Source organism: Miniopterus natalensis, chromosome 4 (assembly GCF_054644295.1).
Source record: "Miniopterus natalensis isolate mMinNat1 chromosome 4, mMinNat1.hap1, whole genome shotgun sequence".
NCBI classification, from domain to species: domain Eukaryota; kingdom Metazoa; phylum Chordata; class Mammalia; order Chiroptera; family Miniopteridae; genus Miniopterus; species Miniopterus natalensis.
In genome coordinates this window covers 46037125-46058532 of record NC_142084.1, presented here as the reverse complement: position 1 = coordinate 46058532, position 21408 = coordinate 46037125, and the positions used below count along the sequence as shown (strand labels likewise).

At 35.1% G+C, this 21408-nt stretch overlaps 1 protein-coding gene across 1 annotated transcript in view; it reads left to right on the top strand.

Annotated features, from left to right (window-relative positions):
- Positions 1 to 21408, top strand: part of TLL1 (tolloid like 1) — a 153570-nt gene that overhangs the window by 110886 nt on the left and 21276 nt on the right. Inside the window, exons 13-17 of the mRNA XM_016197761.2 lie at positions 507 to 702; positions 2445 to 2570; positions 5014 to 5174; positions 8589 to 8769; positions 20437 to 20562. Of these exons, the coding sequence (XP_016053247.1) occupies positions 507 to 702; positions 2445 to 2570; positions 5014 to 5174; positions 8589 to 8769; positions 20437 to 20562 (790 nt within the window). The remainder of the gene's footprint in view (positions 1 to 506; positions 703 to 2444; positions 2571 to 5013; positions 5175 to 8588; positions 8770 to 20436; positions 20563 to 21408) is intronic.

Below are 21408 nucleotides of genomic sequence, written 5' to 3'. Positions count from 1 at the left end.
GTCCTCTTTTTTTCCCCATTGAGCTCCCCACTCCTCCCCCCCCCTTCACCACACTATTGTCTGTGTCCATGGATTATGTATATATGCATATAAATTCTTTGTCTCATAGTATTTAAAATAATTTGTAAATTTTGACTCTGTTGCTTTTAGAAGTAGTTCAGGGCAAAAATATGGGTCCAGAAACTTACAGTTCTCCATAAGTTTCATAGACCAATAGTCTGATCTAACATTTGCATTTAGTTGTTTAAGGAGAGAAAGTGATGCAGATGTATTGTTCTGTAGATTTGTTTTTTTATCTCTCCGTGTCTGCCAAAATAATATGTCCTTTATCCATGGGCAGTGTAGATATTACCATGCATACTTGCAAGAAATGTTCTCATTGGATATAAGTAATCTGTTAATATGACCATATCAGTATTATGGCACTGAGAATACATAATAATTTTTCTATAGTAATTGTTTTATCTGTTAATGAGATATATGTTCACATGTGTTTACTCTTTAAGATTGAAAGACATGACAACTGTGCCTATGACTACCTAGAAGTTCGAGATGGGACCAATGAAAACAGCCCTTTGATAGGACGTTTCTGTGGTTATGATAAACCTGAAGATATCAGATCTACCTCCAACACCTTGTGGATGAAGTTTGTTTCTGATGGGACTGTGAACAAGGCAGGGTTTGCTGCCAATTTTTTTAAAGGTAATTTGAAATGTGAGATTTCCCTTGTCAACGATAAATGTGATATTCAGCTTTGAGGTAGGGGACAGCTGGAATAAAGTTTTATTGAAAGTTGAAGTATGCACTGTTCATAAGGATTTTGATGGAAAAGGTTATTGGTAAAATACTGGAATTTTGGATTTTGTAGCACAGGATAGGAGTTCCATGAGGATATTCTACCAGTTTTAAAAATGAAATAGACAAAACAAAATCCAGAAAAAGATATATATACTGGAGGAAATATTTGCAATACAGTCAACAAAGGATTCATACCCAGAAAGGGGTTTACTGACTTGTAGTTTATCAATTTATTTCTGGGTGGCAGCATTTCCAAATCACCCATTACAGAATGGCTTTCACTACATTGGCAATAATTTATGGCCTCCTTAGTGGAATACCTAAAATGTCTTTAAAGAAAAACAAAAAACATTATTACTGATCTGATATTTAAATTTCACTTTTATAAGAGTTATTACTGATAAGCTTTAATTTTGAGTTATATAACTAAATTTTAGTTTATTTTCATGTCCTATATTTGGTGTATATTACTAAAGCAAAAAGAAAATGATTTTAGTGCAAATAGTAACATCAAATATGCATTTATAAAATGCATAGGTGCTTATGTTAGGTGTATCATTGTATAATAAATTCTTCTATGGGAAGAAAAAAAAGTTTTTCTACCAATTTTTATAGGATAAGTGATGGTTTCAATTGTATATGTAAAAATTTAGTGAGGTAAATATCTACCATTTTCATTGTTTAGAGAACAACAGTATAATGGATTTTCCTAAGAGTTACTTAGGTATTCATCATATGAATTGAAAGGCAGAGAACCTGGGCACTTTTACTACATGTATTCAAAGTATTTATTAAAATATATACACTTAATGCTTTAAATCTTCTCTGTGTTACATTTTATGGTAGAAGAAACATACTATCAATATTTTCTCATGTGATATTTATATATTTGGTTATCAAAAATGCTTTGCTGATGCATAATTTTTCCAAAGTATGTTTGCTAATTTCTTAACTCACAGTAGGTTATACCTGAAGAGTGAGATTATAGAGTAGCTTGTCATATGCATTTTTAAAAGTAGTATATATTTTTCAAATATACATTTCATAGAGTATATTTTTGTTTCCATATATAATTAAAACAGTATATTTATTTACAAAAATATGGAATTATTATATTTTCTGGATTAATATGTCTATTCTATATAAAAACAATGAATGCTTTAAATTTAAAGGGGTTCAGTAAGTTTCTGAGTTTTTCTTTTTAACTTATATTCACCATAATCTATTTCTATAAAAGCTTTATTTAGGGTATCTAGGAAACTATACTATGAAATCAACAGGTGAAGCTGTTTTTTCAGTAAGTTTTCTGTTTCATTCTGAAATATGTCTAAGTTTTAATAATCCCCTTTGACCTTAAATCTAGAAAAAACACATACTGTGTCTGAGATAAGGTGATGTTCAGCTGGACCTGATGGATGTTTCTAGTACTTTTCTTGGTTCTTATACATTCTTAGGATGCAGTGACATGAATTCTTGTTTTTCATCTATCAAGGGCTTGCAAATTGTTCCTGCTCCTTTGTTGAAGCAACTAATTATCTCAGTTTCATCCCGAACTATTAAGCATATCATATTTTCAAAAAATCTTGTACCTTAGTATATAAAAACAAAATACTCCAGTTGTTCTATAACTCTCGCCATCTTTATAGAGGAAGACGAGTGTGCCAAGCCTGACCGTGGGGGCTGTGAGCAGCGGTGCCTGAACACGCTGGGCAGTTACCAGTGTGCGTGTGAGCCTGGCTACGAGCTGGGACCCGACAAAAGGAGCTGTGAAGGTATGACTGGATTTGCACTTGGTGTTCCCTGCTGAACCCCTCTGCCCGGTTCCTTTCTTTCATTAAAGGCTTCTTCTCTTTCTCCCTTTCTGCCTCCCTCTTCCCTTCCCTTCCCTTCCCTTCCCTTCCCTTCCCTTCCCTTCCCTTCCCTTCCCTTCCCTTCCCTTCCCTTCCCTTCCCTTCCCTTCCCTTCCCTCCCCTCCCCTCCCCTCCCCTCCCCTCCCCTCCCCTCCCCTCCCCTCCCCTCCCCTCCCCTCCCCTCCCCTCCCCTCCCCTTCCCTTCCCTCCTTTCTAGTAACTTCTTTCCTCAACTAGTAGGACTCAATGTATAGTCACAGTGAATGTGAAATTGCCTGGGTTCTCATTATAACATCAGTTATTTCCACCTTTGGTTACCAACCAGGCCACCTGTTTATCTATCTACCATCTAACTATCTATCATCTATCTATCATCTATCATCTATCTATCTATCATCTATCATCTATCTATCTATCTATCTATCTATCTATCTATCTATCTATCTATCTATCTATCTATCTATCATCTATCTACTATCTATCATCTATCTATCTATCTATCTATCTATCTATCTATCTATCTATCTATCTATCTATCTATCTATCTACTATCTATCATCTATCTATCATCTATCTATCTATCTATCTATCTATCTATCTATCTATCTATCTATCTATCTATCTATCATCTATCTATCTTCTATCTATCTATCTATCTATCTATCTATCTATCTATCTATCTATCTATCTATCTATCATCAATCATCTACCTATCTATCTACCTACCTACCTATTAATCTATATATATTTCTATTTTTATCTCTCTCTGGACCTAGATTTTTATCCACCTGTCCATTCATCTATCACTTCCTTTTATCTTTTCTTAACATAATTTATGGGTGCCTCCCCCTTATTAAATTCCAGAGTCCTGACTCTGAATCATCTTTGTATTTCCAGCATCTAGCATAGTCAAATGTAAAGCAGGAACTAAGTGCACATTATTAATAAAAGATTCATAAACATAGACATTTTGTCATGGTTTCTGCATTTCCTCTGTAATCCTAAGATGAGATTTCTTGTACAGTGTTTTCTTACAATATCCTGTGATCCCTTCCCTCAGAATATAAAGCTGACTCTTTTCCATTTCCCCTGATCCACACTGCAGGCCTCATACTCAAACAATAGACAAAATATGTACACTGATCTGCCTTCCTCCATCCTGTTCCTCATTTATTCCCCTCTGAATATTTCTGCCAACATCATTTTCATAAAGCTCATAGCACTGTAACATTATTCATATTAATGTATTTATTAAGGTTACTTTTAGTGTTTCCCACAAAAGTGTAAGCTCCCTACACATGAGCACCTTGTCCTCTACTGTTTTTGCCACAATAAGTGGCAAAGGTGGTGGAATTATTTGCTTAATGAATAAATGCCACACCATAGTTGACCTATTTATAAAATCAGGGACTCCCTGTTTCTTCTTAAAAGTTTAAACTTAAGAGATATAAATAAAGATTTTATATATATATATAATATATATAAAACAGGGTGGGACAAAAGTGGGTTTGCCATTGTTCCTATGAAAAATAATAAAATAATTAATAAACAATAATACAAGAATAAATTCCATTTCATGTATTCATAACTGTAAGCCTACTTTTGCCCCACCTATATACATATACAAAGAAAAGCAATTACATAAATTAGAGAACCGTTACTTTAGGTAACTCTTAACTCCCTAGCAATTAATTGTAAACCATATACAATATATATTCTTTTCACTCAGCTTGCTCTTGGATGCCCTGATTTTGCTGAACTCCCTTTCAATAAGGAAGAAAGGTAACATAAATAGTACCTCTTTTAAATAGTTCATCCAAAACGGGAAGAAAACCAGTTGTTAAATAGAGTTTTTGGAATAACAGCTATGTTCTATTTACTATAGTTTATCTTGCCTGCTAGTCAGGCAGCTCTCTCTAAGAACTGCTTGTGCTGGGAAAAAATAGTTTGAAGAAATAAACAACTGATTTTGGTCTTACTGCATCAGACCATATTGTGCTTTACATGTATCTTTTCATTCATCTCACAATAACCATATGTTGTGGATATAATTATACCCATTTAAGAGACAAGGTTGCCAACACCCAGTTCTCTATATTGGTCACCCAACCTGAAAGTGATCTAAAATGTTGTAGTACAGCTATACTTTGCTTGGCTCCAATACTATAAAATAGCAGTTTATAAGTGGGAATAGATGATTAAAATAGTTTACTAAAGTCTAAGGAACGGATTGCAATGCTCTAGATCTTGAAAAATCTGGAAGATGGTTGAAATTTAATGCTGAGATGCTGGGTTATCAATGGGAAGGCTCTAAGACAGGGATGACTTTGTTGAGGAAAAACTTTTTCTTTTTCTTTTCTTCTAGCGGCTTGTGGCGGACTTCTTACCAAGCTTAATGGCACCATAACCACTCCAGGCTGGCCCAAGGAGTACCCTCCTAATAAAAACTGCGTGTGGCAAGTGGTGGCACCAACCCAGTACAGAATTTCTGTGAAGTTTGAGTTTTTTGAACTGGAGGGCAATGAAGTAAGTGAATAACAAATATAATTTTTTCCTATCGTGTTTTTAGGATTTCCTGAAGGACAACTGATAATCTAAAAATAGAAAGAAAGAGCCCAGCTGGGTGTGGCTCAGCGGTTGAGTGTCGACCTAGGATCCAGGCGATCGGGGTTTGATTCCCGGTCAGGGCACATGCCCGGGTTGCGGGCTGCAGCCGATCAGTGGCTCTCTCATCATTGATGTTTCTATCTCCCTCTCTCCCTCTCCTTTCCTCTCTCTGTAGTCAATAAAGATATATTAAAAAAAAAAAAATAGAAAGAAAAAATGTATCTTAGTGGTGCAATAGTATAGATGCTGTATTCTTTCTTTGCTCTACTGCTCATTTCTGCAACTGCTTATAATTCCTTTTGGCATTGGAGAATATTTTAGACTGTTTCTGGGAGACTGAAAATTACTGTGAGGGAGTTTTTATTTAGTGTATTAATATACAGCATTTTTTGATTTATTAAAGAATTCTGAGAAAATTTGGGTCAGCTTCATGTCACACAGAGTTTTCTAAAAAGAAAATAAACCAAAATCCACTGGTTGAGTCATAACAAAAATATTCTTTTGAGAGAGCCCGGTATATTTGACTTGTGGAAATGGATATATTTTCATTACATAACTAGTTTTTTATTATGAATGTGCTCCCAGTTCACAAATAAGGGAAGATTAATACTTTACCCTCAATAAAAGGTACATTTAGCTGATACTGTCTTTGATTTACAAAATTACTATTTTTAATCTCAATAAAAAGTGCATTTAATCGATGCTATCTTTTCTTTACAAAAGTTTACTGTAGTGAAGGTACAGTTTTCTGTCAGGTGACCACATTTAAACAAGTGAAATAATTTATTTGAAAGGCACTTCTGTGTGGTTTTACATCTCTTTTACTATGGCTTCGAGGTAAAAAGAAGTTGCTGACTTTTGTGTTTCCTTAAAGGAAATTAAAGTCTGAAATGTGATTAACTTCTACATTTCAGAGAATTATGAAATTTTAGGGCTCAATCGACATTTTGAGATCTCCTTTACATCATGTATAATTTTTATGATGGGAAAGACCACAATTTATATTCATAACATACTTTATCCACATGGAACAGTCTTTTCCTTTAGTATTATCTGAAATTTGGAGGGACTTTGAAATGAAGAAAATAATTTTAATAGTATTTTTAGAAAAGCTTTCATATGAGTGACACTTTTTGAAAATGAGAATCTCCCTACCAGCTCTGTGGTTTGATATGAGCTCTGTGTTGAATGACTTCTGTTCTCTCAGTTTTCCCTAAAGCTATTAGTTGTGGCAGATAGGACATTTTGATTCATGAATTGATAAATGTTTCTAAGAAAGCTAGAAGTTTATATTCAAGAGGAAAGAGGGTGGATGGCTTTAAATAAATGGAGCATTGTGTTCCAGAAGCACTTTACTCAGGGTAGTGGTCTTTATTCATGGAAACCCTTTACAAACTCTGTAACAGATCTCAGAATTCTTGAACTTATAATGCTGTGTGAAAGGCTGTTACACAATTCTGTGTATTTTCATAGTTGGATGTCTTAGCTATTTAAAATAAAGGCATGTGCCCGGCTGGGCGTGGCTCAGTGGTTGAGGATCGACCTAGGACCCAGGAGATCAGGGTTCCATTCCTGGTCAGGGCACATGCCCAGGTTTCAGGCTCGATCCCCAGTTGGGGGCGTGCAGGAGGCAGCCAATCAATGATTCTCTCATCATTGATGTTTCTATCTCTCACTCTCTCACTCTCCCTTCCTCTCTGTGAAATCAATAAAGATATATTTAAAAAATAAATAATAAATAAATAAAATAAAATGAAGGCATGAGCAAAAACCTGACCTATAGAATACTGAGTTAAATTATAACTTGGTTATTTTTATTTATTAAATGGATATACAAAAGGAAAGTCAATGTCAAAAAACTTTAGCCTTGGTTACATTCTCCTATCCTATGCCAGAGCCCTCTCTAAACAAAAGTTGCAGCTGTAACAAAGTAGATAGAAAACGTATTTCATTTTATCTAGCAATATTTTGCTAACTTATCACCTAATTAATACCACAAGAACCAGTAATTTGAGTTGACATATTGCACAGTACAGATCATGCCCCGGGGTTCAATCATATGCATTGTTAAACTTGCTAATTACACATTTATGTAATAAGGTCATTCATGCAAGATGTGCTCTTTAGAATGTGCCCTGTCAAAACTTTAAAATTGTATTATGAAAACATCTGTTAGTGGCCATAAAATTGCTTAAGAATACCTGGCATTCACTTACCTTCTTCCATTTTGGTGGTGTTTGTACATTACATATAAAGCCGATCTTATTTTAGTATAAATTTCTGCCTCCATCCCACTGTATAGAATTCATGTTTGTTTGCAATGCAGAGCAACTCAAAGAAATTAAGAAATGTCAGTTTGTTTGATAAGTTTGAAAGGCAAAGGATCCTTTTTATTATATACTAAGTGTCTGTCTCACTTTGAAATTTTCTAATGGTGGTGTTATAATTAGAAAGAAGTTTCTGGAAGGCAGCTCCAGACCAAGCCAAACTCCATGTTATTAATCACCACACTGCTGTGTATGATATGTATAATTTGGGGCAATTATATAAAATTTCTGAGCCTCAGTTTTCTCATCTTTATAATTGAAAGGATCATGTCTATTGCTAATAGTTGTTTCATAGACTAAATGTACCAATTTCATGTAATTGTTGTCAGTATTAAATAAGATAGTACATGGCAAGTTTTTTCACAGTTTCTAGTGAAAATTTAAATGTTTAAAAATTTAAAAAGATATAAGATGTATGCTATAAATATATATAAACAAGTACACATTTCTGCCCCACATTTGGACCCTTTCCTTGATATTTTAGTTTACCTATTCCAGTTTGATGGGGATGTAAAGTACAGCGTAAGGAATATAGTCAATAATATTGTAATAACTATGTACGGTGCCTGGTGGGTACTTGAAATATCAGGGGGATCATTTGGTAAAGTATATGATTGTCTAACCACCGTGCTCTACACCTGGAACTAATATAAAATACAGTGGTACCTCGATTTTCAAACGTCTCTATTGACAAACATTTCTGGTTACAAGCCCCGTAAACTCGGAAGGAAATGCTTGGGTTTTCGAGCCCGCCCCGGAAGTGGAACCCGCCCCACGGCTTCCGCTCAGGGCAGGATCCTGAGGCCTAGCTGTGGGCTGGGGGGTCCCTCGGTTTTCCAACATTTCAGAGCTCGAAGGGGCTCCCGGAGCGGATCACATTCGGAAATGGAGGTACCACTGTAATACTGAATGTCAGCTGAAATGGAAAAATAAAATTAAAAAATAAATGTCAATTATCTGTTACTTGCAAATCTGGTGACTACAATAACCATGTTTTTTCTTCTAGGTTTGCAAATACGATTATGTGGAAATTTGGAGTGGCCTTTCGTCTGAGTCTAAATTGCATGGCAAATTTTGCGGTGCTGAGGTGCCTGAAGTGATCACATCCCAGTTCAACAACATGAGAATTGAATTCAAATCTGACAATACTGTATCCAAGAAGGGCTTCAAAGCACACTTTTTCTCAGGTATCAGTATTCACAAGCTGTGTATATCACGAATTTTCCAGGTTTATTGGCTTAAATCAAATGTTATCTGTTCTATAAACGTAACTTGGAGGTACATAGAATGCATAAACAATTATCCTAGGCCGAACAATTTTTTTGCTTAAAATTAGGATGTTAATAATAGGGGCCCTGTTGAAATGTTGCTGTCAAACACTTAGATCTTATGTAAACTAATCAAATATCATAAAGGCTCATACAAGTAACACAAAATTATTATAATAATATTTTCATACAGTGACTTCACTCTTTACAAATGGATGGGGAAAATGATACCAAACTTTCAAAAACTGGCAGACTTTTTCCAAATAATTTAACTTTATTTTTGGAATATGTAGTCTCATTTTTTATTCTTACTATTTAGCAACATATTTCTCTTATTATATGTTTATTCTTATTATTAGTGGATATTAAGATCACACTTTGCCTCATCACCATAGAAGTGATTGCAGAAAGAGCCCTAGAACTATGGAAATTAGCATTTTACTAAAAACAATATATTAGCATATATATATATATAGCATTTGACACTTCTGTGTTTGGAATTTAATGTTTAGTTTAATGAACTCAGAGTCAAATTTCTCTCTTAAAGAACTTACATTGATAAAAGGTCCCCCAGTTTTAAGAAAATATATAGAAACATCCACAAAATTCCCTTTTTCTCCCAATTTCATACCTTATAAAAATATTATTGTGAAATTAAAAAATAGATAAAATTGTAATAAACCTTAGTTTAGCAATCTAGTCTGCCTTTCAGACTGGCAAGCAATTTAAAGCAGCTGAATTCCAATTATGTTTTAATATTAGGTAATTTGGATTGAGTTAATTCAAAGTCCATTTATTCCAGTCCCCATGTGTTTAAAATTAATGAGATTTACAATAGCCAGGGTTTGTTTGGGATTTTCAGTGTAATTGAAGTTAATGGTTCACAAGCTCCATTGAGGTCCAAGTCATACACAAAAGTACATTCAAAATGCAGTGGATGTCAGCTCTCTTGTTCTCATTCCCTTCCTTCCCCCAGACTTAATTGCCTTTTAAAATTTTTTTCTCAGGCATTCATTTAAGATTTATATTATTCAAAGTAGACTTTTAATATCCTATTTCAATGAAAGAAAGACTTCCTTAGTCTTCACTATTTTAAATATATCATGTATGCTGCAAATTTTAGATTTCCAGTCATTAGAGATAAGGATTTTTATCTTAGAGCCGTCTAAATATTTATTTTAAAAATTGAAATTTGAAAGTAAATACATTTTATCATAATATTAATAATATTCAGAATCCTTCTCACTTTAAGTTATTCATTTTATTTAATAATACTTTTTTAAAAGTTATATGCTATGTACAATGGTGGCAAAGTATGATTAAATTTAAAGTTACCAGAATATTTAAAATTCACTCTCTGACATTTTTTGTCAGGCAGAACTTCCCACATCATAAAGACAGGGTATTTGTTTGTGTCTTTATAACAGTACTATTGAAATACAAGGCATGCTACTTTAATTCTTATAGTATCGATACAAAGGCACATGCAGAAGATGCTGTTCTCAGCACATAGTGGGACATAGTCTTTATTCTTATCTCTATGTAGCTGTATAATTTTAAAGTTATCTCAGTACCTTGGTAGTGCTAAAGCTCATAATAGTTACTTTGCTATAAGTCACATGTATGTGGATTGTTTTAGGAAACTGTCTCTGTCTTTAGTATTTATCAGTGCTGTATTTAAAAATTATAAATCAACTAGGTGCCAGAACTTCATTTTGATAGAGTCTAGCCTAAGTTGTTTGATGGCGTGTAAGGTGATTGAGTCCCCTGAGCAGTGAAGTTCAAGGGGAAATTAAACCCCAAACCGCCACACAGCTGCCATCTTGAGAACTTACTGTTCAGATACACATTATGTCTTTAATAATCACAATAGGCTGCAACACTCTCATTGTTATATCCATTTGACAGTTGAAGCAGCTGAGATGTTAAGTAGACTGCTTAGTGTCACAAAGCATTTAAACACCCATTTGTCCTGGTTTTTCTCAACTGTAAGAGCTGATCATGTCTTTTGCAAATGGCCTTAGTTACATATTTATGGCCTGAAAGGCAACAGATATACTTTTACGTCTTTATTAGATTATTATTTTGTGAAGTCCAAGAAAATTATCATTAAGTATAAACTTTCAGTGTTGTTGTTTGTTTTAAATTTTTCTTTATTATTGAAAGTATTGCAGATATCCCCACTTTTTCCCCCATTGATCCCCTCCACCCCCCATCCGCTCTCCCTCCTCAACCCCCAGGCCTTCACCACACTATCGTCTGTGTCCATGGGTTATGCATTTATGCATATCAGTTCTTTGATTAATCTCTCCCCACCCACTCCCCCACCCCCACCTTCCCTCTGAGATTCATCAGTCTGTTCCATGCCTCTGTGTTTCTGTATCTATTTTGTTCCTCAGTTTTTTTTGTTAATTAGATTCCATGTATGAGTGAGATCATGGAAAACTGAATCAAGAAGAATCAGAAAACCTGAATAGGCTAATAACTGATGAAATCAAGGCAGTAATTTAAAAAAACTCTCAGCAAACAAAAGCCCTGGTCCAGACGGCTTCACAGGGCAGCTTTCTAATTCTTTAAGTTGTAGGGTTAGCTTACTAAAAATGTTTCTTGCTTTTTGAGGTAGGTCTTTGGCTCTATGAACTTCTCTCTTAGGACTGCTTTAGCTGTGTCCCGTAGATTTTGGGTTGTTGTGTGTTCATTTTCATTTGTTTCCAGGAAGTTTTTTATTTCATTCTTGATCTTGTTGGTAACCCATTCATTGTTTAAGAGCATGCTATTTAGCCTCCATGTGTTTGAATGTTTTTGAGTGTTTTTACTGTAGTTGATTTCTAATTTCATGTCATTGTGATCCAAGATGCTTGATATGATTTCAGTCCTCTTGAACTTGTAGAGACTTGTTTTGTGTCCGAACATGTGGTCTATCTTTGAGAATGACCCATGTGCCTTGAGAGGAATGTATATTCTGCAGCTTTGGGGTGACATGTTCTGTAAATATCCATTAAATCCATCTGATCTAGTGTGCCACTTAGAGTCACTGTTTCTGTGTTGTCTTTTTGTCTGGAAGATCTATCCAGTGAAGTCAGTGGGGTGATAAAGTATACGACTATGACTGTATTGCTGTTGATCTCTCCCTTAAAGTCCTTAAGGTTATTATTGATAGGCCCTTAATTATTGCCATTTTAATTCTTTATGCCTATGTTTCTCTCTCTACTTATTATTATTATTACAGCAGTCCCTTTAACATTTCCTGCAATGCTGGTTTGGTGATGATAAACTCCTTTAGCCTTTTTTGTCTAGGAATCTCTTTATTTCACCATCTATTTTTAATGCTAGCCTTGCTGGATAGAGTAGTCTTGGTTTCAGATCCTTGTTTTGCATTACCTTGACTACTTCATACCATTCCCTTCTGGCCTGTAGAGTTTCTGATGAGAAGTCAGCTGACAGCTTTATGGGAGCTCCTTTGTAGGTAACAGCTTGCTTTTCTCTTGCTACCTTTTAGATTTTCTCTTTGTCTTGAATTTTTAGCATTTTAATTATGATGTGTCTGGGCGTGGGCCTCTTTGAATTCTTCTTGCTTGGGACTCTGTGCCTCCTGAACTTGTGTGACTTTTTCCTTCACCAGGTTAGGGAAGTTTTCTGCCATTATTACTTCCAACAGATTCTCTAACCCTTGCTTACTTCCATCCTTTTCTGCCATTCCTATGATGCGAATATTGTTATGTTTTATGTTGTCCCACAGCTCCCTTGTTTTTTAATTGTTTTTTCTTTTTGGATCTCTGATTGAGTGATTTTTTTCTACCCTGTCTTCTAATATGCTGATCTGATCCTCAGTTTCCTTTAATATGCTGTTTATTCCTTCCAATGTATTCTTTATTTCTGCTACATCATTCTTCATTTCTGACTGGCCATTTTTCATAGTTTCCCTATATTTTTTCATGCTGTTGAGCATCCTTACAATTAGTATTCTGAACTCTCTGATAGATCGCTTATCTCCATCTCATTTAGCTCTGTTTCTAGAGACTTCTCTTGTTCTTTCATTTGGGGCGTATTTTTTGTCTCCCCATTTTGGCTTCCTATTTGGGTTTGTTTCTATGTACTGTATTAAATAGGCCTGCTAGGACTCTCAGTCTTTTTGGAAAGTCTCTGGTGCAGGCAATGTCAGATGCTGTTTGTGACTGGCCTTGAGTAACCTGTGGAGTTATCAACAACCCACAGCTTGAGGTCTCCTCTGTTGGGACTGGGTGTGTTTGGACAGAACCAAGATGTAAATCCAAAGTCTGCTTTTCCAAGGCCCAGGTCCAGAAGCAGATCAGGCAAAGACTCAAGGCACTCTGAAGTCTGCCTCTGCCTGCAGGCTGATTAATCTGATTTTCTTAATGAGCCTCAGGCTGTAGGAACTCCTCTGGGTAGAATGAGACTTTTTCCTGCAAGGTGGGGCAATTGCTTCCCCCTCAGGCAAAAGCTACTTGGAAGGTAAATGTCTGCCTCTGCAGTATGGGAGAATGACTTGGTACAGAAATCCAGATGGGAGCCTTCTGATCTCACCCTCCAGAGCCCACAACCCTCGGTTCTCCTCACACAGCTCCAGTCCACTCTGCTCTCCCTTTGCTGGAGCCCAAGGTGAGTGGATGCACACAAGCTTTGTGCATTGGCTCTTTAAGAGGGTGCCTACATTTCCAGCCATTTCTCCCTGGCAGACAGAAACCCGGTTGCTTTTCACAGCCAGATGTTATGTGGGCACCTTTCTCAGTTTTGGTGCTCTGGGCTGGGAATCCCAGCCTGAGATTTAGGCCCCAGAGTCCTCAGTGGGAACCCCCCACAGCTGTGATATCCCTCTGGACCTTCAGCTGCTCCCTGTGGAAGCCCAGCCAGCCTTCTCACACCTCCACACTTCCTACCAGTCTCTATGTAGCCTCCACTTTTCCTCCTTGGTTATGAGGGTGCTCTTCAGCTCATCTTCAGTTGCAGTTGATTATTCAGGATGTTTTTTCTATATTTTAGTTGTAATTCCAGTTTGGTCACCGGAGATTGTCAGTGTAGCTTCCACTCAGTCCGCCACCATCTTTAATCTCTCCAGTGTTGTTTTTCATGTGTTGAAAAGTCTTGGCAGTTTGTGAGATTCATATTAAAGTACTGTAGCTCTGGATGAGTAATTAGATCTATTTCACATTTAAGTTCCTGGGAATATGTTTGCTCAGGGAAAGGGAAGATAAAAACATTATATTTGTGGTAAAGAGCTGGTGTGGTGCTATCAAGAAATGGCAACCTTAATGTCCTAATTGTGATCATCTCACAAAATCGTAATTTACAAAAGATCACCCATTTGAATAGATAGGTGCTACTCATATTGAAAGTATTATTTGAGTTCTAATAATGCTTTAAGTATATAATAGATAGCCATGTATTAATTTAATGATAAAGATAACTTAATGATTCCATGGCGTAAATAGTTATCTATGATAAAATATGAATGGAAGTCTCAGTAGAAAGCTGTGCACTGTGCTTACAGCTAACCATGTGGGTGGGAACAAACCTGAAAGCTGCTATACAAAAATACCGGGAATGTTGTATTAAGGTAGAGAGTTGGTGCATTATAGCTCTTCCCCAATTTCAGTTTTCATCTGATTTAAATATAAAAATAACTTTCAGGTGAAAAACACATATTTCCACCTATTACCTCAAATATTTCTAGATTTGCAAACATTACCTAATATACTTTGATCTTTGAGAGTTAAGGAAATTTTAAATGCATCTATTTATTGATTAGTTAATAAATAGTAATACAAGTTAATATTAATATGTATTTTAATTAAATTTCATAGTTTTAATTTTATAGTTAGTTTGTAATATTATCTTATTATAAACAATTGTGTAAGTGTTACTATGTTGTATCTGTTAATCAAGAGATATTTTATGAAGACTTAGTCTTAAATGGTTCTGTTTGTAATGAGTGTTCTAAAAATTTCAGAAGTGGCTATGAATTTATGAAAATAGAATGAGTAATATAACATGTTCAACTCTTTTTCCACATTCTTTTTCTAAGAACAATTATCAAAGAATTCAATAACAAAAAGAAACAATATTTGACAGTAGGTGATTCCATGTTATTTGGAGAGGAAAGCTATTTAGAAGTGAATTCTAGCTTTCTTTCTGCTGTGATGCATCAAGGAAAAAGACAAGGAAATATATTTAGGTTTTTAATGTACAGTATACTGTGAAAATATTTATAATCATTTAGGGAAGTTAGTTATTTTTGCACATAGCCTTTCATTTTAAATAAGCACTTTATAGGCCTAGGAAATGGAATTGGAAGAATAACTCTAAGAACTTATTAGCAGAGTAATTAATATCAATTTTCTGTCACTTACATGTTCATAAATGTAAGAAACCATCACATATGAATTCTGATTTAATATCTTAAACTAGTCATGAAAAATTCTATAGCTTGAAGTTTTGGAAATTATTGTATCACATGACTTAAAATCTACAAGCTCCTCTACAAAAATCAAAGTGTAATATACTGTACTGATTCCAGGATATATTTAAAAAGCAGTATAATGAAGTAATACCAAAGCAAGTAAGGATATTGGAACTGTCAAACTAAGGTTATTTGGACATGATACAGAATTATGTGTCTATTGAATTTTTAACTAATTCAGAATATAGTGGCAGGAATTTTATAGAATAACCATACATTATGTTATTTTCTTGGACTGAATGAGGTTTGTTTCTAGGTTAACAATAATTACTTACTTTATATGATAGTAAAACCAAACTTAATTTTATGTGATGTTGTATTTGAACCTAAATATACAAATCTGCACAGGTATACATGATACAGTTTACTTATTTTATGTAGTTAAGCAAAGTTAAGTGTATTCTACTCAGAACAAGTTAATTTTCTTTATATGGGTTAAACTTAAAGGGAATATTAGTAGGATTTTATGCATATAAAAACAGCAAGCTTTGGGAAATTGACGTGTTTTAAAAATTTTATTGTAGCATTCGTTTTTTGGTAATAATATAACATGACTTTTGGCAGTGACGTGAGCATAGACATTGTACCTTCTTACGCAGCCCTGTATTAGTGTGAAGACTCAGTTATGACCTCTGCAATACTGAGAACTCAGAATTTGAAGAATACACCTCATTTAAAAACAGTCTTCCTCATGGATAACTTTAATGGGAATGTACCCTGTTACTGATGGATCTAGTAACTTGGTTCACAGAAGAAATGGAATAAAACCCAGATTTCCTGACTCCCAGTTTATTTAGGTCTGTAATAAATACAGGAGTCAGGTGAAGTGATTTGTTCAATTTTTCTATCTCTAAATTCAAGAGATTTCAACTGATATGCTCCTAACCTTACTTACCTTTCACCACATACAGATATTTCTTTACATTGTTCGTACCACACACCATTTCTTTCATGGATTGGTCCCTGATATTTTAGAAGATATTCAAGCTGATTTTGTTATAAAAAAAACTTTAAATATTGGTGTGATTAATTTCAAATGGGAACACAATTAAACTTTCCTATGATTTTGAATCCTGTTCCAAGTCTTCATTATTAAAGATATTTAAATATTTGCATGTTTTAGAAAGACTAAATTGTCTCTGTCATAGCTCAGAGTTTATTAGTGCTTTTCTGAAGCTGATTACTTATTTAATAGTTTTGTGCTTAAACTTGTGTATGTCATGTATGTGTGTGCACATGCATGGGAGTGCATGTTTATATGTGTGTGTACACAAGTGTTCATGGGTCTATTTTATTTTATATTTGAGCATTTATTGGGAGTGTATCTGCTCATGTATGTTTCTGTTCTGGTGCATGGACCCTTCTTTTTCCTACAGACAAGGAAGCTTTCTGCAAAGAGAAAATTTTTATTTTTGAATCTTGCAAGGACTTGATACAGGCTGCCACTTCCGTTCCGTCCAGTATGTATTACTCATAGACTGATGGCCTCTGATAGTCTCAGAGATACTCTGCAGGCCTCTGATGGGAAAATGCCACCTCCTTTGTCCCTTATAATGGACCATCCTTCACCTAACCTGACGGAATGGAAAGTAGATATGTCTCCATTCCAATGAAGGAGGCTAGTTCCATCTGCAGAAAATAAATGTTTTTATTTCTACTCAACAAAACATTTATTTCTCTCACTAATAAAAACAATTTTGAAAATGTTGTGCCTACAGTATGAAAATGCTAGAAAATTTCAAACGAATCACTGATTGAATTCTCAATGATGATGTTTATTATACAGACATTCTGAGAAATATTTAAAGTGCTGGTCCTTTCTGGCTCTTTCCTTTGGATTTTCATTGTTCAAAATATTTGTGTAATTTGTGTCCTAAGAGAAGAAAGAGGGCAGAAGTGAGAACATAATTGTGTTTGCTAGTAGCTTTTTCCCCTGGTTGGGTGACTTATCAGGCATAAGAAGTCCAGAATATATTTGCGGCAGTAGGTCTTTTATGATGTTGCTATTTCTCATCAACACAGATATTCTGAAATTACAGTCACTTTAATTAGAATAGTTTATTCACTTCTGTTCAAACAAATGTGTGTGTGTTTTTTAAATAACCTCGCCATGTTCACGACTTTTTAGACAACTTAAAATGTTGAGTTAAATACCTTCTTTATCTGAATAATGTAAAACATCTGGCTAATTTTAAGTATCCCAATGTTTACTGAAATTTTCTCTTTTCATATGACTGATTCATGGAGGCACAGTTTTATACGCTACTTTGCTGGGCATGATGACTTTCTTCTGCTGCTTTTAGTAACTGTTTTGCTTAGTCCAGTTTTGAATTTTAGTTAGACTTTAGGTTAATCTGCACCTATATTCTAGCATATATCTTTAGTTTTCATGTAATGTTGATTATATTGATCAACATTAGATGTAGGGACAAAGGCAGGAAACACCAATCAACTGGGAAACTGGAAAATAAAATGTACTTAGACAATAATAAATATAATTTTTTTTTCTCCTCCTTCCTCTAAAACTTACTTTAAAATTATCATTTTTCCAGCACAAAAGAAATATGAATAATTGGCTATGAAAAACTACTATTCTAATATGATTGGTTTTACTTTCAACACTATTTCTCTTTAGTTACAATTAACATGGATCAGATTATGTTCTATCAAATCTTAAGAGAGAAAAAATATCCTTAGAAATATAACCTAGTGACTTAGATTTCCACTAAAATGAAGCTTCAATGTTAGAGATATTTTCTGTATTAGAATTGTTTTCATTATGAAATGACTATTTTAAAAACTCAGCAATAATAACTTGTGTTCATTCATGTTTTCATTTGAACAGTTTTTATATCCTTGATGTATGGCAACCCAAACAGACCCAGATCCAGGAGGATTCGGGTGATCCCTGCTGCTATAGGGTTTGCCACTTAGCAACTACTCTGCCTACAGCTGTTAGATTTTCAAACTGCTCTCAGAAGTCTGGTTGACCTATAGTAAAACTGAAGTTCACTCTGTCCACTTTATTTTAAGTAAAACAAGCAATCATTATATAAACATTTTCATAGGAAATATGTGACTATTTCAGAGTAAGGAATTCTGGCAACAGAAAATTTTAAATTGGCTCTTTCCATTTAACAAAGATGAAGTGTATTTCTATATCCACTCATGAGAGTGTTTTATGAAGCATCTTAAGAGACTTTGGAAAGGTGCATTAAAATAATAAATTTAGATCATTTATTGCTTGACTATCTGAATTAGAAAATGTAGGTAGCTGCCACCATGGGGGAAGGAAGTCTGGTTTACTGTGCCCTCCCCCCCCATCTGCATAAAGCATTAATAACTCAAACTATATAATTTTCATGGTTGATGCAAATAAAAACAGGGATTCCAAATTATTATAAATTCCTCTAAAACTAATTTTACAAGGCTAATTTTCTATCAACTTCCAATTTCTATACATTTTGGTATTTGATGTTTGATGTTTTTATTCTCCATTTTTGTGGTTTTTTAGTCTCCATACTAAGTATTAAAAGTGTAAGGAACAGTTAAGGATAGGGAGAGTACACATAAATCACAAATATATTGATTCTGATATATTCTTTGCAACTACCTATATATATTTGGAATATTTTGATATTGCCAATGCATGAATATATCCCAGGAGCATGTGTGGGCTATATTATTAATCAGTCTCCATTAAGGGAGAAATAGATGTATTCTTAAAAATTGCCCAGGCGGCATGGCTCAGTGGTTGAAGCGTCGACCTATGAACCAGGAAGCCATGGTTCGATTCTCGGTCAGGGCACATGCCTGGGTTTTGAACTTCAATCCCCAGTAGGGGGCATGCAGGAGGCATCAAATCAATGACTCTCATCATTGATGTTTCTCTCTCTGTCTCCCTCTCCCTTCCTCTCTCTGAAATCAATAAAAAAATTTAAAAAAAAATTATTCTCAGCTACTTTGATAAAAAGATCTTTCCTAAACCTATCTTCATAGAATGAATATTGATTTGATAAAAAGGTAAATATAGCATTTGCTATTTGTGAGCCACCATGAGCTCACAAATTCCCTTTAGAGAAATCAGTTGACAGTGTAAATTATGAATTCAGCCCAACCTCTGATACGACTGTTGTGTGTCCCTTTTGTTCTCTGTGCTGTGGGAGTGATGACAGTCTGAGTGACAGGTCATCATATATGTGTGTCATGAGCGGTCTGCCAGTTCTGACTTTAATGGACAAGCCAGCCATGGACTGAACGCTGAGAGGCATGACATGGTGCTGATGGTGCCTCTCACTGGATTGACTGCCTGCTGCTCTAGTTTGGCTTTTGTTCCTGTTGTGCATTTGTTGGCGATTTCTTAAAGCTCACATTTCCTATTCTAACCTTTGCTTCTAGTGCAATAAAAGCCCTTTTAAGGAATTACTTATTAATAAGCTGGGCTGCTGGAGTAGATTTTTAAAATATATAAATTAGCTTTCTTCTTTAGGATAATCTAATGATGCCTTTTTCTGTCTTGGAATATTATGAAATGTCCAGATTCATCAATGCTTAGCCTAACTGCAAAGTTAATGGGGGGAAAAATCAGCTAAAGTAGTTGCACCCACTGACTTTTTCAAGTGATTATACACAAATCTTGGAACCTTGTTTAGCCTCTGTCTAAACACAATGGTTAATACATTGAAGGATTTCCCTCTACTTTAATGCCATTTCGTGCACTTATTCAAACTACTCACAATTTTAAATTTATTTTTTAAAATTGGCAATAAATGTTCAGGATTCGTTGCAAAAAGATTTGTTCTTTCTCTGTCTCCTACTCAAAACTTTTGTTCCAGGATTGAAAGAGGACTGCAAGGTCTAATCCTGGCACAAATGATCTTGGAAACCCAAATCATGGTACAAGGCACCAAGCTAAACAAGGACTGGGTAGAACCAAGACACTATCAGTTTTTGTTTTTTGGGGGGCAACTTTTTGTTTTATGTTGGGAACAAAGAAAGCTGTAGCTTAGTTCACCCTTTGCCAGTGTTAACCACAACTAAATGATTCTCCCTTGGTGTTCTTTGTTTTTAAAGCTACTTACTAAACTATGGGGTTATCTCTTTGCTAGACAAAGACGAATGCTCAAAGGATAACGGTGGGTGTCAACATGAATGTGTCAACACAATGGGAAGCTACGTGTGTCAGTGCCGGAATGGATTTGTGCTGCATGAAAACAAACATGACTGCAAGGAAGGTATGAAGGGAGTGTTCTTTTCTTCACAGCAGCTAGAATTTCAAGCCGTTTGGATAAAACACTGCTTCCAGGTAGAGTTAAATGTATCAATGAGTGATATCACTTTTGAGTGATATCAAAATATATGCAGTGCTCAAAGATCCAAGGCAAATTATTGGAAACCTCATATTACCTAAAGAGCATTCACTTCATACGTGGGTGGCATTAGAACAACTTTGTATAACAGATATAGATGCGGCTGTGATGCCACCTGGCAGCCAGAAAAGCACCACTTTATCCCCAGGTCTTCATGGAACAGACCTTAAAACAGGCTTCATATTTAAGCTGAACTTCTGCTAAAGGCTTTCCATTTGGTATAGTTTCCCTCCCCAAAATATCTCATATATATGCTACATGAGTAATGCCACTTTAAATACCAGAGAGTCAAACTCAGATGCCTACCAGAGGAAAGGCATTTGAAAATGGTAGATACTGAGCCATTTAAAGTTTTAAGTCTTGGTTTTGGAAGGAGGGGACAAAGGGAGGGAGGGAGGGAGGGAGGGAGGGAGGGAGGGAGGGAGGAAGTATACTAGTAGCACAGCAGTAGCCTACTAGTCTTTTGCCCCCAGGCCTTACAATATTCCTAGATTTTATAAAAACAATGATCACCAATATGAGCTAGATGGGCACAGGAAATAGTTAACCAGTTTTTATTTCTTCCTTTGAGGGTCTGCTTCCTTTGAATTTTCTATTTAACTTGGATTTATGCCTATTTTGAAAGAATTACAAAAGCAGATTTTATAACTTGTGTCATTAGCACATGTAGATAGGTAGGACCTGACTAGACAGTTAGATAGCAGCTATTTG